Source organism: Phasianus colchicus, chromosome 11 (assembly GCF_987193195.1).
Source record: "Phasianus colchicus chromosome 11, bPhaCol1.hap1.1, whole genome shotgun sequence".
In the NCBI taxonomy this organism is placed as follows: Eukaryota; Metazoa; Chordata; class Aves; order Galliformes; family Phasianidae; genus Phasianus; species Phasianus colchicus.
Genome location: NC_143446.1, coordinates 10,758,922 through 10,774,877, shown reverse-complemented (window position 1 = coordinate 10,774,877; position 15,956 = coordinate 10,758,922). Strand labels below are relative to the sequence as shown.

The 15,956-nt window shown below is 47.1% G+C and overlaps 1 protein-coding gene across 3 annotated transcripts in view; it reads right to left on the bottom strand.

The window, feature by feature from the left end:
• Window positions 1-9,914: 9,914 nt before the first annotated feature.
• The window catches only part of CHCHD6 (coiled-coil-helix-coiled-coil-helix domain containing 6), a 101,747-nt gene continuing 95,705 nt past the window's right edge, over window positions 9,915-15,956 (bottom strand). For all 3 annotated transcript variants that reach the window (XM_090148223.1, XM_090148224.1, XM_031607619.2), the window contains one exon: window positions 9,915-10,458. In XM_090148223.1, coding sequence (XP_090004349.1) covers window positions 10,435-10,458 — 24 coding nt within the window. In that variant the 3' untranslated portion in view covers window positions 9,915-10,434. The remainder of the gene's footprint in view (window positions 10,459-15,956) is intronic.

The window sequence follows — 15,956 nt, the reverse complement described above, 5'->3', positions numbered from 1 at the left end:
CTGAGGATGCAAGAGGGGAGAAAGCAAGCACTCCCTACCTTGTAACTGTGAAGTGCAACCAGAAACAGGAACAAAACCCTCAGAAACCAATCACCACCCACAACGCACTAGAAATAGAATCTTCGAATCATTCAGGTTGGAAAAGACCTCTGTGATCACCAGGTCACCCAACCCGCCCCACCATGCCCACAGCCACATCCCTCAGTGCCACATCTCCACGGTTCTTCTCCCCTTCAGGGATGGTGATCCACCACTCCCTGGGCAGTCTGCACCAACGCACTACCGATCCTTCTACAAAGGAATTTTTCCTACCTGAACGCCTCTGGTGCAACTTGAGGCCATCAGCTCCTGCCCTATCACTGCTACCTGCAAGCAGAGCCCAGCCCCCTCCTCACCACCACCTCCCTTCAGGACATTGTTAAGAGGGATAAGTTCTCCCTGAACCTCCTCTTCTCCAGGCTGAACAACCCCAGATCCCTGAGCCACTTGTGCTCCGGACCCTTCACAACTTCCACGCCCTCAGCAAGCTGCTCCAGCAGAGCCCCAGCAGCCAGCCCCAGCGCGCTCCCTGGGCGCGTTTCACTGCAGCTCAGCAGAGCCGTGTCATTTGCGCGGCACAGGGAGGTGGGACGGCCGCCATGGGACCCGCAAACCCAGACAGCTCCTCGTGCGGACCTTTCGCCACCTCCGCAGCTCTCCTGCGGAGGCTCTAGCGGTTTTACGTCTTATCTTACGCGATGCCACTGTGCCGGAGGAGCAGCGCTCCGTTAGGCCTCAGCCCACACGAGGACTCAGCCCCGCGCTTAGCAGAGCCGAGCGCCCCGCAGCCCCCGGGCGCAGAGCCAGGGCTGCCGGGGAAGGAGCAGAACGCGGAGCCACAGTGCCACCTCGTGCTGCCTGCCAGAAGGTCCCTGCCAGAAGGCGCGGGGAATCGCCACCGCACGTCCCCACTCGTGATTTTTCCACCCGGCGGGTGACACGGCTGCGTGACAAGCGAGAAGTTGCAGCTCGGTGGGGCACGGCTCGTCCCCGTGTCATCACGTCCCCTCGCACAGCCACGCAGCCGGGTGCGCAGCAAACGCCGCGCTGCCCCACGGACACGGGGCCGGTCCCGGTCACGAGCGATGGAGGGGAGAAATCTGCTTCACAAATTACCGCGAGCACCGAACGGCCCTTCTTATCAAGGCTGGACGGGTATTCAATTTTCTCTTCAAACGCTTGCCTTCTGAAATGGTAATAGAATTTCAAATCTAGGGGAAAAGGGAGGGGAAAAACTGAATATGCGAGGATTAACAATGAGAGAGAGAGACAAAGGAAGAAATTATACCAAAAAATACAGTTGGAGCCTTTCGCAGGAATTAATTGAATACAAATATAAAGAGAAAATCAACAGTCTCGTGCTTAGGAGTGGGGAGAAAGGGGATATTTTCTGAGTTTAATTAACCTTTTTTTGCCAGAAACAATTAGGAGGAGGGGGAAGGGAGGGGGGGGAGAGCAAAGACTCCTAATTGTTTCGGCTCCCAGCGGATGATTACAGAGCAGGCAGGGTCAGGGTCTGCCCACGCGGGTCTGGGGGCTGCGTGGGTCCAGCTGCCGTGTGCCAGCCTTGTGTGCATCAATAACTGTTTGTTGGCCTCATGGGTGGCTGGGAGGAGCCGTGGTGCCCTGATGGCACAGCTGGAGGTGGCCAGAGGGGAACGTCCCTTCCTGGCAGCAGGACAGCACCGGGCATCACGGGAGGCCTGGGAGGGAGAATGGGCTACAGCTCAGGCTGAAGCTGGGACAGGAGATCAGTAAGTTAAACCCAACACCACTAAATGTTTGTTTAGCAAACTTGGCTCCTTATCTGTCCAGGAATAGATTGCAAAATTATTCAAGAGCCTTCAGTGTAAATTATTCTTACTATAAGGATTGTTTAAATTGCAAACGGGGAATATTATGGTGAAGTGTACAAGGTATGCGGTAAATTATGAAAGCAATTTGTGTAATTTATAAATTGAGTTACATAAATTAGCCACACAACATACAGCATGAATGTCAAGTTGTATACTCAATTGTCACAATAATAGCTCAGCATCAGATTAACTTGAGGATTAATCTAGACAGAAAAAAGTCTGGATATTACAAATAAATATAAATATCAAATTGTGTACCAACAGCTGAAGTTATTGGCATTAATAAAACACAAACACTCAATCACTTACGGAGCATAAAAAGGAGGCAGAGCAGCATCAGTTTGCATTGAGAGCCTCAGACCCTGCAGAGTGCTTTAGGAAGGGCAGAAGCTACCTAAGCCTGCTCCAGATCCACACCTCACTCCTGGGGTACTGCAGTAACTCCATCCACTGCCAACTCCAAGGATCTACAAAATCACCAGTGAGTCTGCAGGTAAGAAGTTTAGACTAAGGGCACCTTAGTGGCACTCACTGGCCAGCTCTGCCGTTCTCCCCCATCACTACTCACTAATTCAAGTCCTTGGGTCTTGGAGGAGACTTAAGAAATGAGATCCAAAGGTGCTATTTTTTTTTCCACCAAAAAAGTATATTTCTACTACTCCTTTTCCTTGAGCACTTCCCCTCTTGCCCCCAAAAACTCAGACTCAGCATGAGCAAGACAACTTCAGGCCGGGCACAGCCTTCTTGGACACATAGACATCATGAAATGAAAGGTTCTGTTTCTGCAGTTTTCAGGTAGAGCTTTGATCTACATTGAAAACCTCAAAAGGTTTTCTGGGGTGAAGGTTTTGTAGAGCTGTGGAATAACAAGAAGAAATGTTACAGACCAGTTTATAAATTGCTTACCCTAAAATAGAAGGCAGGGTGAAGTAACTCCTCTTGACCAAAGCGAAGTGGCTCTGTGTGGCCACAGGGCCAGGAGCTGGGCTGAGCAACATCATGCTTTTGGCCCTGCTGTCCACATTCACAGTGAATGATAAAGGCTTCTGACTTCAGGAATCTTTTACCTTGTACTCCTTATGAAAATCTAATTTTCTTTGGAGCTGAGAATGGCAGAATTCTGCCTCCTGAGATGAGCAGTGATCATTATCATCATCTCCTTGCCAGGAGGGCTGGAAGGTCTGTAGCAGTGTTAAAGCATCAACTTTCACTTCCAGTGACTCAAAAGCGAGCCTGAGCCCAGTTTTCTCTAAGTACAACTTACTAAAAACTCTGGAGTTAATAGGTGGGTTTGGTTTTCCCTGAGAGTTTGTAAGGTTGGACCTCCCCCAGCAGACCCACAAGGTAAGCAGAGGCCAGTGACTATGGCTGTGCTCAGAGGATGATGTAAGATTGGCTTAAAATCATGGCAAGCATTGGCCTCATTTTCTGCAATTCCTTGCACTGCTGATTGGAGTTGTTGTTTTGTTTGTTTTTAACCAAAATTATGCTTTGAAACCTGGCCCATCAGTCACAAAGAGAAAGCAAACACCTTTTTCTCCTGATGCCACACTTGTAGATCGTCACCTTGAGATCAGATTCCTATCATTTACATGGATCTAACCCACTCACTGGCTGAAAATAGCCTTCAGCAAAACTACTTGAGTTCTGTATCAGCAACAAGCAGTGCAAGACCACCTGCAGCCTCCAGAAAGGACTTAAGTTTTGTTCTTGGAGGAGCTGAAGTACCAGACCCTGCTGTCTGAGGGTGCTTCCAAGAAGATTATCGGCTTAGGCACTGCAGCTGAATCTCTCTTCTCTCTGTCTGATGCAGACTGAATTGTGACCCTTCCTTTCAGTTAGTTTTCCTGGCACCAGGGAGGGGAGGCCCACTGCTGGCTGGGTGAAGCCAACAGCTGGCACTGAGCTTCCATGGCTGTGTTTCATTAGGATGGTGGGGAAAGCAGCCACAAAGTATATGAAATACATTACTGAGGGTATTCAATTTTCTAAACTGCCCGTCAGCCTGCAAACACTTACTTCAGCGCACCAAAAGCACTATATAAAACAATAAGAACGCAGCAGAGAAATAAACAGCTGAGCATTTTCCCCGCAGCACCACGCAAGCACCAAATTAAGTTGGGAATAAGCCCAGCACCCAGGTACGCCTGCTGTCAGCTTGCACTCTGCTGGGCCATGCTTGGAGCCCCAAGGTGCGATGGCAGAGCTGTCTGTGAGCAGCACCAACCCCACAGGAAAGCACCTCTGGAAACCTGTGGCACGATGCAGACGTCAGGCTGAGGCTACGTGCAACGCCCGGCATCAGATGCACAGCACTGAGCCACCTAATCCAATAAATTGCAATCCAGGGAAGTTATCAGGGGCTGGCAACAGCTCACTGGAAGCTGAGGTGTAAAGGGAAAAACATGCAATACAAAGAAGGCTTGCAAAAGAAAAATAAGTAAATAAGGATTAAGGGGACTATCAAGGCTATTTCATTGAAGCAGCCCATAAAGAGCAATTTCTCTGCCTTTAGTGAGCTTTTATTTTTGCTGATATGATTCAAGCTAAATCCTGAACTGGCGTTTCCCCCCGGCTCGTTAAAGGCACGAAGGTTCCTCAGTCACCAGCAAGACTGCAGCAGCTGAAAGGCTACTGAAGGAAAAGTGAAGAATTAATTTTTTAAAAGCCACACACACTCACTGTTTATCAAATGGCAAAAACTCAAATCTCTCCCTTGGTTCAACTGCTCGGAGGGGGAATGCACGGCAGCACTGGCAGAGTTCCTGTTTACTTGTTTTATGATGGTTGTAACGAGGAACCCATTAAATTAATAGCTGTGCTTTATTTTTAATGTTATGTTTAGCTAATCCTGACTTACAGTGGCACTCCCCATTCATAGAAAATAAAAATCAAACTGGCTTTGTCGATGGACTCCATCACCCAGAGAATGGATGCAGAAGGATGTTCGTGCAGTCGTAGGAGGGAAAAAATAACACCCTTTCATTCTTGCTGACGTCCCTCAGCTGGTGCCCATTATAGAAATTAGCTCAAGCAGTTCAAGAACTAAATAATACAAAACTGATCTAAAGCTGTAAGAAAAATAATTGCCAGTTGGAGCCATTCCAGCACCTTGGTGATAGCCCAACACCACGTACCAAAGCAGGACCCTTGTGCCTGCACCTGCACGGCCTCAGCAGGTGGATGCTGACTCACAGCATGAATGTTGAGGCTATCCATGGTACGGGTGGGTATTCCATCAGCTGCAGGGTTTAAATTATCCATTCACATCCTTCAGAGTACGTACATAGGTTAATGATGCGACCGGGTCAAAACATACCTAAGCACACAGCCTTCAGAGGGCAGCTGCCTCAGAGCAGGTCCAGCATCAGTGAAACGAGTCCTCAGTGGTACAGAAAAAAACATCTGAAAGGAGCAACAGCAGAGAACCCGAATTCTGACTTTCCAGCATGATGTCTAAGAAGCCAAGGCCTTGTTGCTGCTCCTACCCTGTGCCATTTCCTACTTTGCAGTCTGGGTGACCCAGTAATCTTTCCCAGTCTTAAACAGTGATGATAACATTTTTAATATAGAAGAAAATATGAAATGTACTGAACCACATACACCAGTTTGCCATAAGTGTTAGCAGTAGGAGATAGGAAATGAAGACAACTTTCTCCACAGCTATCAACCTTATACTAATTCAGTATTAAAGGAGGATTTTTGAGAGGGTGAGCAGATCCTAACCCTCCAAACAGAGCCTTGTGAGCCAAAGGGCTTGGTTTGGGCTCGTGCTAATTAGCAAATACACCCCAAAGATATCAGAAATTGCACTTATTTCTAAAACAAAACAAAACAAAACAAAAAAACCACAAAGGAAGGGGGCAAAGTTAGGAATCAGAAGGAAACTTCAGCTCCCACTCCCTGTTCTCCTTGGGGTAGCAAGTCTTTCATGCCATAGCTCCCACATAATGCAAAAGCAGGCAGCAGGAACCAAACACAAGCATCAACATCTCGTAACACTTTGCACAAAAGGAACTGCTGGACCAAGCAGTTCTACTCCATCAAGAAAAAGCAGGAAGAACATCTAATTTAGGCCATTTGCAAAGGGAAGCTGGCATCAGGTGCAGCTTGTCACATACCCGAGAAGGAGCAGCTGATTTCATCTGCAACTTGGAAACTGTAAGTTTGTTTGCTGCTCCCCCTTGCAACATGACAAAGGAAAGCTCACTGCCACGTGCCGACCTTTGTATAAAGTCTGAAAAGAGCACGTGTCATTAAATCCAAGACACTTTTGACATGGAGCTCTCCTGAGACCAACAGCTGCTCCGTTTGCTCCCTCCAGCTTTGCCCCAGGCTCTGCAAGGACCACTGCTGGGTAATTAACACTGGAGCAGGAGCATCATTTCTGCCCCAACAAACTCAGTGAGCAGAGGATGGCCCAGGCTAATCACTCCAGTCCCCATCACCCTTCAGTCTCCCAACACAGCGATGGGAAGCCAAGACGTGCACAAAGAACAGCGATAAGGCTAACAGCTCAGATGGTCAGGCAAGTCATTTTGGGAGCATCACATCCATCTTCTCCAAGGACAAAAAAAATAAAGAGGAGCAGGTGTGAGGCTACAGACCTGCAGGACTCTGAGCAGCCCAACTGGCTCCCAATGTGCTGTGCCAGCTGAAAAAAGAGGGTGCAATAGCTCATTGCAGGCTGTATTTAAACCAGGAGCACTGAATTACAGCAACTCTTGGAGCATCAGTACTGCTTCTAACCTGAGAAGACCAAGGCACCAGGCAAACCAAAGAACGTGGTCATGAGACACGTGGAAGACTGGCAATGAAACGCTTTAGGGAATTAGATAATTTAGCGATGAGCTGCAAACACTTTTAACCAGTTTGGAAATAAAAAATTACAATAATTCGAAAGACAAATGGAAAAATTCTGCCTAGGAAAGGAGCACACAGCATGAGATCACAGGATTCAGCAGACTATAAAATAGGAAATGAGACTTACTCTTCTCCCCCTACAGCTACACAAAACCCTCCTACATAGATTACAGACGTGCTTGGCAATTGCCTTCCTCCTCCAGCCTCTCCTGTTGTGGACAAGGCAGGATTGGTTGAAGCCTGAACGCAGAGAGGATATTAGATAAAACATCTTGCAAAGCCAAGTGTGAAATATTAACAACAGGAGGCAATGGCTTGTGTTCATATGCAAGATCACAAATTTGGTGCTTAGAGAGCCCGAGATGTCCTTGCACACCAGAATCTCAAAGCGCTTGTGGAATGTTTCATTTAAAAACCTATTGAAGCCTACTGGAAAATTTCTATCAGTTCTGTTATTTGCTTTATCTCCTCTTACTTCGCTGTTTGTGTTCTGCAACACCAAGAAATTATGCATGAATAAAAAGGTTATTCCTTCCATTCATCTGGTCGGTTTTAAAACAATTTGTACTTGTAAAGCGGGCACTCTGAAAGTCTGTATTTTTACATGAAATTACCACAAATGTGCACACTGCATCCGAATTACCGGGTGCATTTGTACACACAATTACCCAATTTGCACAAAGAACCACAATAACCAGGCAGGCAAAATGGACACGCAGCTGTTCAGCTGAACAGAGCACTACATCTGGCACTGGGAATTTTGGTTTTAGTAGGTGAAAAAGGTCACAGTCCTGGACATGGCAGAGCTCCTTTTTATCCAGCACATGTGACACAGAGAGCAGCATGGCTTGCTGCCCTTACTCTACCTCAAACTTGCCTTGGAGGAAACCGCCTCCCATTCAACATCTACAAAAGACTCAGTTTATCCTGCAGTCCAAGCTGCCCACTAATTCCAGCTGTGACAGGGGCTGTGTGCTAAGGACATCTATTCAGCACTGACTACCAGGAATAACCATCTCTGCCACTTCAGAGTGTAATTGAGATCTGCTGTCACAATCTTACATGAAAAAAGATTAATGCTCCAGAGATCCAAGCAGCAGCTAAGGAGAAACATAAGGACAGGGAGCCTAAGAGCGGATGTAGGGCTTCTTCCATCTTTGCAAGGGCTTCCGTGATAGGAACAGGGGAGGAATATGAAAAAACTCTCACTCGAAGATGTATTACCTGTAGATTTTTCACCCAAATGGCAGCTGTGGCTCTGCAAACTGCACTTCATCTTCAGCAGTTTTCCATCAACATCTCTCCTCGTCATTTTTTTCCAGGCTTAGCCAACCAGGCTGATGATGAGGGCAACCACAGCAACAAAACTACTCGTGGCAGCTGTGCAGCACCAAAGGAAAGGGACAGAACTGCAGAGTAGGCAGCTGAAACCCAATCCCCACACTTGGGGTCACCAAGAAGTCTGCAGCCGTTCATCACCAAAATCCAACGCAGCACGGCAGGACAGAGCAGTTTCCAACCCTTAATGCTGCACGATGAACTGATTTCTGTCCTCACAGACTGCGGGTTAGGCAAGACAATGCTGAAGTAGGATGATGTGCAAGAGGTATATTTTCAGCTAATAATCAAGCAGTCCCTCATCTGGAGGTGCTGCATGGCCTCAGAGTGCCACTTTGTCCTTGTTGGGCTGCAAAACAGCCGCAATGCACCTGGCCAACATTAACTGGAGATGTTACATTTATGATTTTATGGCTGATATTTTCCTCTACCCTCTATCAATTGAGTTCACTGTCTGAACGATCGCATCTGTTTATGTTCCACAGACACCTGCGTATCTTGAGATGACAGCAACTCCCTGAATACTGTAATCAGTTATTTCTCAACAGAGGAATTGCCAATTTGGTAAATAAAGCTCATTACAAAAGAGCGTGGAAATGTATTGCAGTTGCCTAACAGAAAAAAATTGTCCAGTGCTGCCTGATAATCAGCCCTGGCATCATAGTCCCCCCCCAATTTAGGGCAGCTGAAATAATGACATGCAAATTACTTATGCCAAGGCAACATTAGATGGGGGCAAGAGGAAAATGAAGAAGAGACAAAATAGGTATTTTTCCTCTTTAGACCAATGATAATTTAAAATCTAGTCAGCGACAGGCCTTGCTTCTTCACATTTCCACATGCAGCATCAGAAGTCCTGCTGCTCTGCAGAACCCAGCTATCACAAGCAGATCCAGAAGCCAGCATGGCAGTCCCAGCAGAAGCCCATCCAGTGCTGCCACAAACAGACCTGAGGACACAAAGTATCCTACTTTGCTTTGGAAAATCCCCCTTCTTTTGGAGATATCAAGTTTGACCTGCACAGTGATGAAGAGTTGGAATTCTTGCTAACAACAACAAGCAGGCAAAGATTGCTTCTGAGGAAGATGACAGTTGTGGCATCAGCTCTACAAAAGGAAAGGAATTTTGTTGCTTTAATGAAGATATGAAGTTCTAAGTTGCTGCCCAAAAGCAGAATATAACATAGAAAACAGTTCTCAGTTCCCCTCATTTATTTTCATAAACACTACATTAAAATCTGATGTGACCTCTAAAAATCCACGATCACATTCTTCAGAACCTGTCAGACACAGTAAGGAGGACATGAGCAGCAGAAGCTGCCAAGTGGAGGAGAGGCTTTAGGCAGAGAAAGGGAATGAAGCTACAAACTAGACCTGTTCCAGTTTTACTGACAGGTCTATCTGTTGCACCTTCCTCCAGCAGGATGAGATGAGAGAAACAGAGTTCCCACTTGGCTCCACGAGAAGGCACACAACCAAACAAGGCCAAAGTGTACAGTGGACAGCAGAGGAGGAACTGCACACAACAGCTAGAGTAAAGAAAGACAGCTAGGGCTCTGCATTCAGCAGGCAGGGTGTTTTTCAGTATGATTCACCAACGCTGATTCTCTTTGGCCAGGACTCTGCACTCTTCCAAGTACTTTCAAATAAGCCAACCTCATTCAGCCTGGGACCTAAAACAAGTTTTGTGATTTATAAACTGTGATTGGAAATGCTCCTATTCCCCATACTTGGTGGGAGTTTTCATTGGCACTGGTAGGAGGTATAAAACAGCAATCTACAAACTCATGGGACTGGAAGTATCTCACAGAACACAGTGACCATTAAACACTTTATTACTTAGGAGAGAACCTCAGAAGGGAAGGAACATGCCTGCTGGTGTAGCCAATCAGAGCATGCTAGGAACAGCTAATCCCAACAAGCTAGCCAGGGTTATTTCTAAGTACTTCAGTCCCTTAATCCAGGAGCAAATGGACAAAAATAACAACTCTTGAAACTGAGACAGGGGTTGGTGAAACCAAAGCTAGCACAGGGTGAACCAGGCCTGCGTGGAGCATGCCTCCAAGCAACATGACGTGCTGGAGTCAAGACCATTCTTTACATTCTATTACAATACAAAAATGAAGCAACAGTGTTCCCCTCTCCTACGATCCTCTGCCTGGCTCCAGAAGCATCCACATAGACCAATACATGCAGGCCATTAAAAGAGGAATCATATTGTTGTCTTGGACCATGAAGGGCAGAAGGCACCAGTTTTGGTCAGCGTCTATCCAGAAGGATGCTGGGCTTTCCAGGGGGCAACTGTGGTCCCTTGTCCTCTGCTCATTGGTGGCTGATGTTTATCCAGAGTTAACTAAAAGCTCCTGGAAGAAAAAAAAAAAAAAGGAGACAAAGGAAAAAGCAGCAGGTTAGTTACACAGCTGTTGACCTTGGACTATTTCTTTCAGAAACAAAGGAGCAATGCTGCATAGGGTGACAAGCTACAGAAAATTCCTCAGAAAACGTATCAGGTATTGCCTTCTGCAAAATGCAGTCAGACACTCAAGGGGACAGAGGACTGTGGAAGCGAGAGAGCAGGTCATGATATCAAAGGCAAGGCTGATTCTATGAAGAAGAATATAAGGTCAGTTGTAAACGATCAGGACTTATAAATCTGATGGCCTGCAGCAGGAGAGAGAAGCCATAGACCCAGCTGAGGCTCAGAGCAGCTGAGCAGCAGGAGTGAGCACAGCTCCACGCTAAGCCTGAGCCCCAGCAGGACATGGGAGCACTTGGATCAGCGGCTGCCAAACGCACGCCGCTCATCCCAATGTTTGGAGCAGGACCAGCATAAGAGGGGAAAGAAAATAAGAGAGCATTTCAGAGACTACCCTACTAAGAACTTTTATCTTAAGATACAAACCCTCTTAAAATGGAACACAGAGCAAAAGAGTACTTACCCACATTTACAGAGCCCTTCTAAAGCCAACCACAGAAAGACAGCTGAACAGTCAGCTGCATGGGATTCCATCAGCCAGCTGTAACTGGGGCTGGATGCGTGCTTGGTTCTACTCCTTGTGTAGCAGGCATTTTTAGGAAGGAGGCTGTGGTTCCTTGAATCTGGTACACTTTGTAAAAACAGTGCTGCTACCACACATGGCAATGTCTTTTGGAAGGTGAGGGTGCTGTTTAGGCTGCTTCTGCATAGCAGGCTGATATTTGCTGCTTAACACTTGCAAAGTCAGAATGCTCAGACCACACTGACCACACACCTCCAAAGACAGCTCAGTCTCTAGAAACAATGAAACAAGAAGCTTCAAGAGATTCAAGAACTAAGAGAAAACTGTTTGCCAAATTATTTAGAAAAGCTCAGCCACAAATCTGACAAATGAACCATCAATATTACTTGACTGCCTTTAATTTCCCAGGTAATTTTTCTCACCATTAGTGACTTACAAATTTCGCACAGTGCAATACATTTTAAAAAATTCTAATAGCACTCGCACAAAATGCAATGAGCAAAGAAGCAGCAGCTCCCAATCAATTTTGCAATACAGTAATTTGCTGTATTCATACTGTAACACTTCAGTTAAGTGTCAAGGAACACTCTGCTTCGTGATAAAGCCACTGTTATGACCACTCTGCAGTTAACCCCTACAGAAGACGCCAAAAACTTTTCTGTAAAGCAATTTTAAAAAACCTTTGTTACACAATTTCATGTTGATAATCATAACTACATTCTTTTACTTGTCCAGGAGAAAACACAGCCAGCACTTAACCTCAGTCAATTCCTCCCAGCCCGGCCCATCCACATTCCAAGAACACATCCAGCTGGAGGCTTACAAATACTCCTTGTGCAAAAACATCAGGTTCCATCTCACACCACATGACTAAGCTTTCCCAAAATCTTTTGCAGCCATCACTGGGCCAAAAGCTGATGGGATGCCAAACAGGCTAGACACCAATTTCCTGCCGTGCTGCTCACACCAAGGGCAGTTTCTGGGAACAAAAGATGCAGGTAACAATACTATCAATCACTCTGTGCTGCTTCAAAAGAAAGAAACAAACAACAACAGGAAACCAGAGTACAGTGAACCTGTCCAGCCCCAAATCTTCTGGGGAATGTGCTGTGCAGTGCAGGCATCATTAAAACCAATAGCACTAGAGATCAGAGGCAGAGATCAGAGCTCTCCTCCTCCAGCAGTTCCTGCAGAGCATCACCCAGCTGTAGCACACCTGCACGTGGAGACTCTGAGGGCCTCCTGGCCTGTTAGCAGTTGATGGAAGAAAACACTTGTCACCATATGCACAAAATTGTTTTCACTGTTCCTGAGCCGTCAGTTCATAAACCTGTGGCTAACTACTTAAAAGCACAGTTCCATTGATTTCATGCCTCACACGCTGTGTAATAGCGTGGAAGGACGCCACATCTCCAGACTAAACCCACTCTTTGCTAAGCCAGCCGTTCACACCAGTGTTTCAACTCCAGCTAGCACTGCAGCCACATGGATCCAGACTTGGCACCCTTTGGGGTCCCTTCCAACCTGGAATCCTCCCTGCAAGATGTCCCAGGGCTGCTACAATGCTTACCTTGGACAGGGGGAGCTAAGAAGGGGAAGGAGCAGCCTTTTCTCTCCTGCACACCCTTAGCATTGCAGATATACCAGCCAGGCTGCACAAGCAACAAGCCCAGGCAGCTCGCAGCCACAAGCTGTTCCTGCATGATGGGATCCTCCCAATTAATCAAGTTGAGGCTCAGCCTGAAGTTAAGTGATGCATCACAGAGTAACCATCCTGCAGCCAGCTTTGGATGCTCTCTGCTGCAGTATTAGGTAAGAGTTCAGGATGCAAGCAGCCTTGAAGCATGCAGCATTCACTGATGAATCAGGATGGTGATGGTGCCAGTTTCCTTCATGCAGAGGGAGAGCAGATTGTTCTGAATGTTAGGTAGACACCAGGTTCTGATTGAAGAACTCCAGCCCAGCACTACCACCTACAAGAACTGTGTCTTTAGCATGGGGTTCGAGGCAATCCATCACAGCTGTGTCCCAGTGCAGGAGCTCGGCATCCTCTCCATGCTCCATGCCTTGGCTCCAGGTGGAACCCACGAACTCCAGGCCATAAGGAACCTCTTCTCTCTGGGTTTGCCAGATGCAGTCTGCCAAGCCCCAGCTGGACCAAGATGTATTTATTTAACCAGCCTTTAGTCTCACAGGGCTAAACCCTGCAAGTGTCCTCCAGTGAATGCCTTACCTTTGTTCCTTCAAGCAGTCACACCATGGTGCTCACACATCTGGGCACTACGTAGCCATGAAGAAATCAGAGAGCAGACCCCCATGATAAATGAGTCGGTGCATTTGGAATGTCAGTGACAAAGTAGAAATTAATCTCCATAGTTCCCAGCTCTGTGCCATGCACAGGCAGTTTTCTCAAACCCAGAAGACCTGTGGGCACGTGGCAGACTTCAGTAACGTGACCGAGTCACTTCTTCATCTCTGTTCATCTGCAAAGAGGCACTAACAAACTACAGAAATCCTCACCTGTCCTAAGATGGGTGTTCAAGGCCTTTCTGCTGGATAAGGCATTTGTTGTGGGGCTATTAGCAGCCCAGAGCATTGTAAGGGACATTTGAGTCACTCCGGTTTGATGTATGCTGTAGGTATTTTTTGGTTATGTGCAATTTGTTCTGTTACATTCAGGGTATTGGCTGTTCTGCTGAGCAGCTGTGCTGACTAATGGATCGTAGCACTTCTGTGCCATACAGTTATTGCACAGAAAAGCCTCTCTGTCTCCCTCATCCTTCAGAAGTCCAACAGTTGCTGTCCTTGAGTTTGGAATACGAAGGGGCCGGAGTATGCCTGGCAGCAACAAAAAGCATTAATTCAAAATGCTATTAAAAGAGTTTTGTTGTCCCTCTTCTCCGTGTTAACAGCTTTGCAGAGCAGAGGAGCTCACCCGGTGATTTCTCAGCTGCTTCCCCGGGACAGTGCTCTCAGAGCAGGGCAGCAGAACAGCACTTGCAGCAAACACCCGGGATGTGCTGTCAAACACATTGCCCTGCACTGCCAGAACACTGAGCTATTTACCAGCACAACCAATCCTCACCTGTTTGTTCATGCATTCTAACATTGATTTCCTCCAGACAATTGTTCTAACTCGGAGAGAGCTCCCATCATTAGCCTTGCTTCACAGGAAATGCTTTGCCACTGACTGAGCAGCTCTGCAGTCCCCAAGCAGCACGAAGCCCCTGGCTGAGCTGGGAGCCCCAGACCCACAGCGGGGAGCAGGAGGCCACGCTCAGCTCTTTTCATCTGGGACACGTGCTAGAAAATGGTAGGGCCAGGAGGAACAAACAGGGCTCTGCAGAGGGTTGCCACTGAAAGGATGGCTGATTAATTAATTGGAGTGCAAACCGAGGACGGGTTTTGTTCAATCGATGTTAATTGCATTTAATCTTATTCTTGCTGTTAAGAAAAGCCATTGGGCCGGGCTAGTGCCTGACATGCAGCTTTCACCCACACTTGGGAGGCGAGGCAGGAGGGGAAAAGTAATGGAAAGAAAGGAAATAACCCTTCCTCACCCCTTCTGCACCACTGCACAACTTCATTGGGTCTGTTCCATTATTTAAACAATTTTTGTTTTCCAATGAAATTACACAGGAGCTCTAAAGGACAAAAATTGGACGTGGAGCATTTCACCACTAGTTGTTCTGGCTCTCCTGGGTACTGGCTCAGAGCTTTGTAAACCCACAGAGCCGTGGCTATCCAGCTGCTGCAAAGGACTGAAATTAAGAAAATCACCTGCATGAAGCAGTGCCTGCTCTGGCCCCGGCTGCTCCCAGCACACCTGCAGCTGCTGCCTGCTTCTCCCACCAGATCAGCCAGAGGATCTCTCAGCTTGCTGCTGATCACAGCTCCACGTACGAAACCGTGCTGAACTCTGCCTTCCTCTAACACAAAATCATTAAGGTCAGAAAAGATCTCTAAGATCACTAAGTCCAACCCAACCCACCTGCACCATGCCCACTGACCCTCAGTGCCACACCTCCACAGTTCCTGAGCACCTCTGAAGACAGTCACCCCAGCCCTGTGCTGCAGTTTATCAGCGGTTTTCTTTATCCCTTGACAAGCATTAGTGCCACTGCCTCTTTCCAAGTAAAGAGGACGTATCACAAGTGCTGTGAAGGACTGGCTGAGCATTAAGTGGTCTGAAATGGCTTTACTAGACTTGGTCAAGATTGCTTTAAAATCATTTCCCTTTAGGACTGTGACCCTCTTTCTTTACAGCCAGCATAATGATTCTACCTCAGAGGACGGTAATTGCATCCCGCTATCTATACGCATCAGAAGCCAGAGGCTGCAAACACAGCACAGCACCTTTCTGGAGCAAGCTGAAGGCAGGAATGCACAGGAGGAGGGATAATGCTGGACCGAACCTTAACCCCTCTGCCCCACAGCCAGAGGCACCCCAAGCATTTTGCAAGCTCATGGATTAGTCCCAGGAGGATCCAAAAGCAGAACAACTTGTACAAATACAGCTCTGGTTTTGTAAGGATTAAAATGAACTTCACCCAACTGTGAATATCCGTTTCCAGAGCCAAAAGGAATGGAAAACCTCTTACTGATGCAACAGAATTTCATTATTGCAAACCCTAAACCCACAACATCTACAAGCTAAGGACAGCAGCAGTAACATAGTTGCTGGGGGACACTGACAGCAGGGTTTAACTGCTGCACCACCAAGCCCTGCTCTGAGCAACCTTCACAAAACACAGGAAGGCAACAGCTTCCACACACCCCCATTCCTGGTGGATAAAAGGAAAAAAATAATCCCAGAAGCCAAACGACTTTGGATTAAGTTGTATATATGACCTGTAATCTCC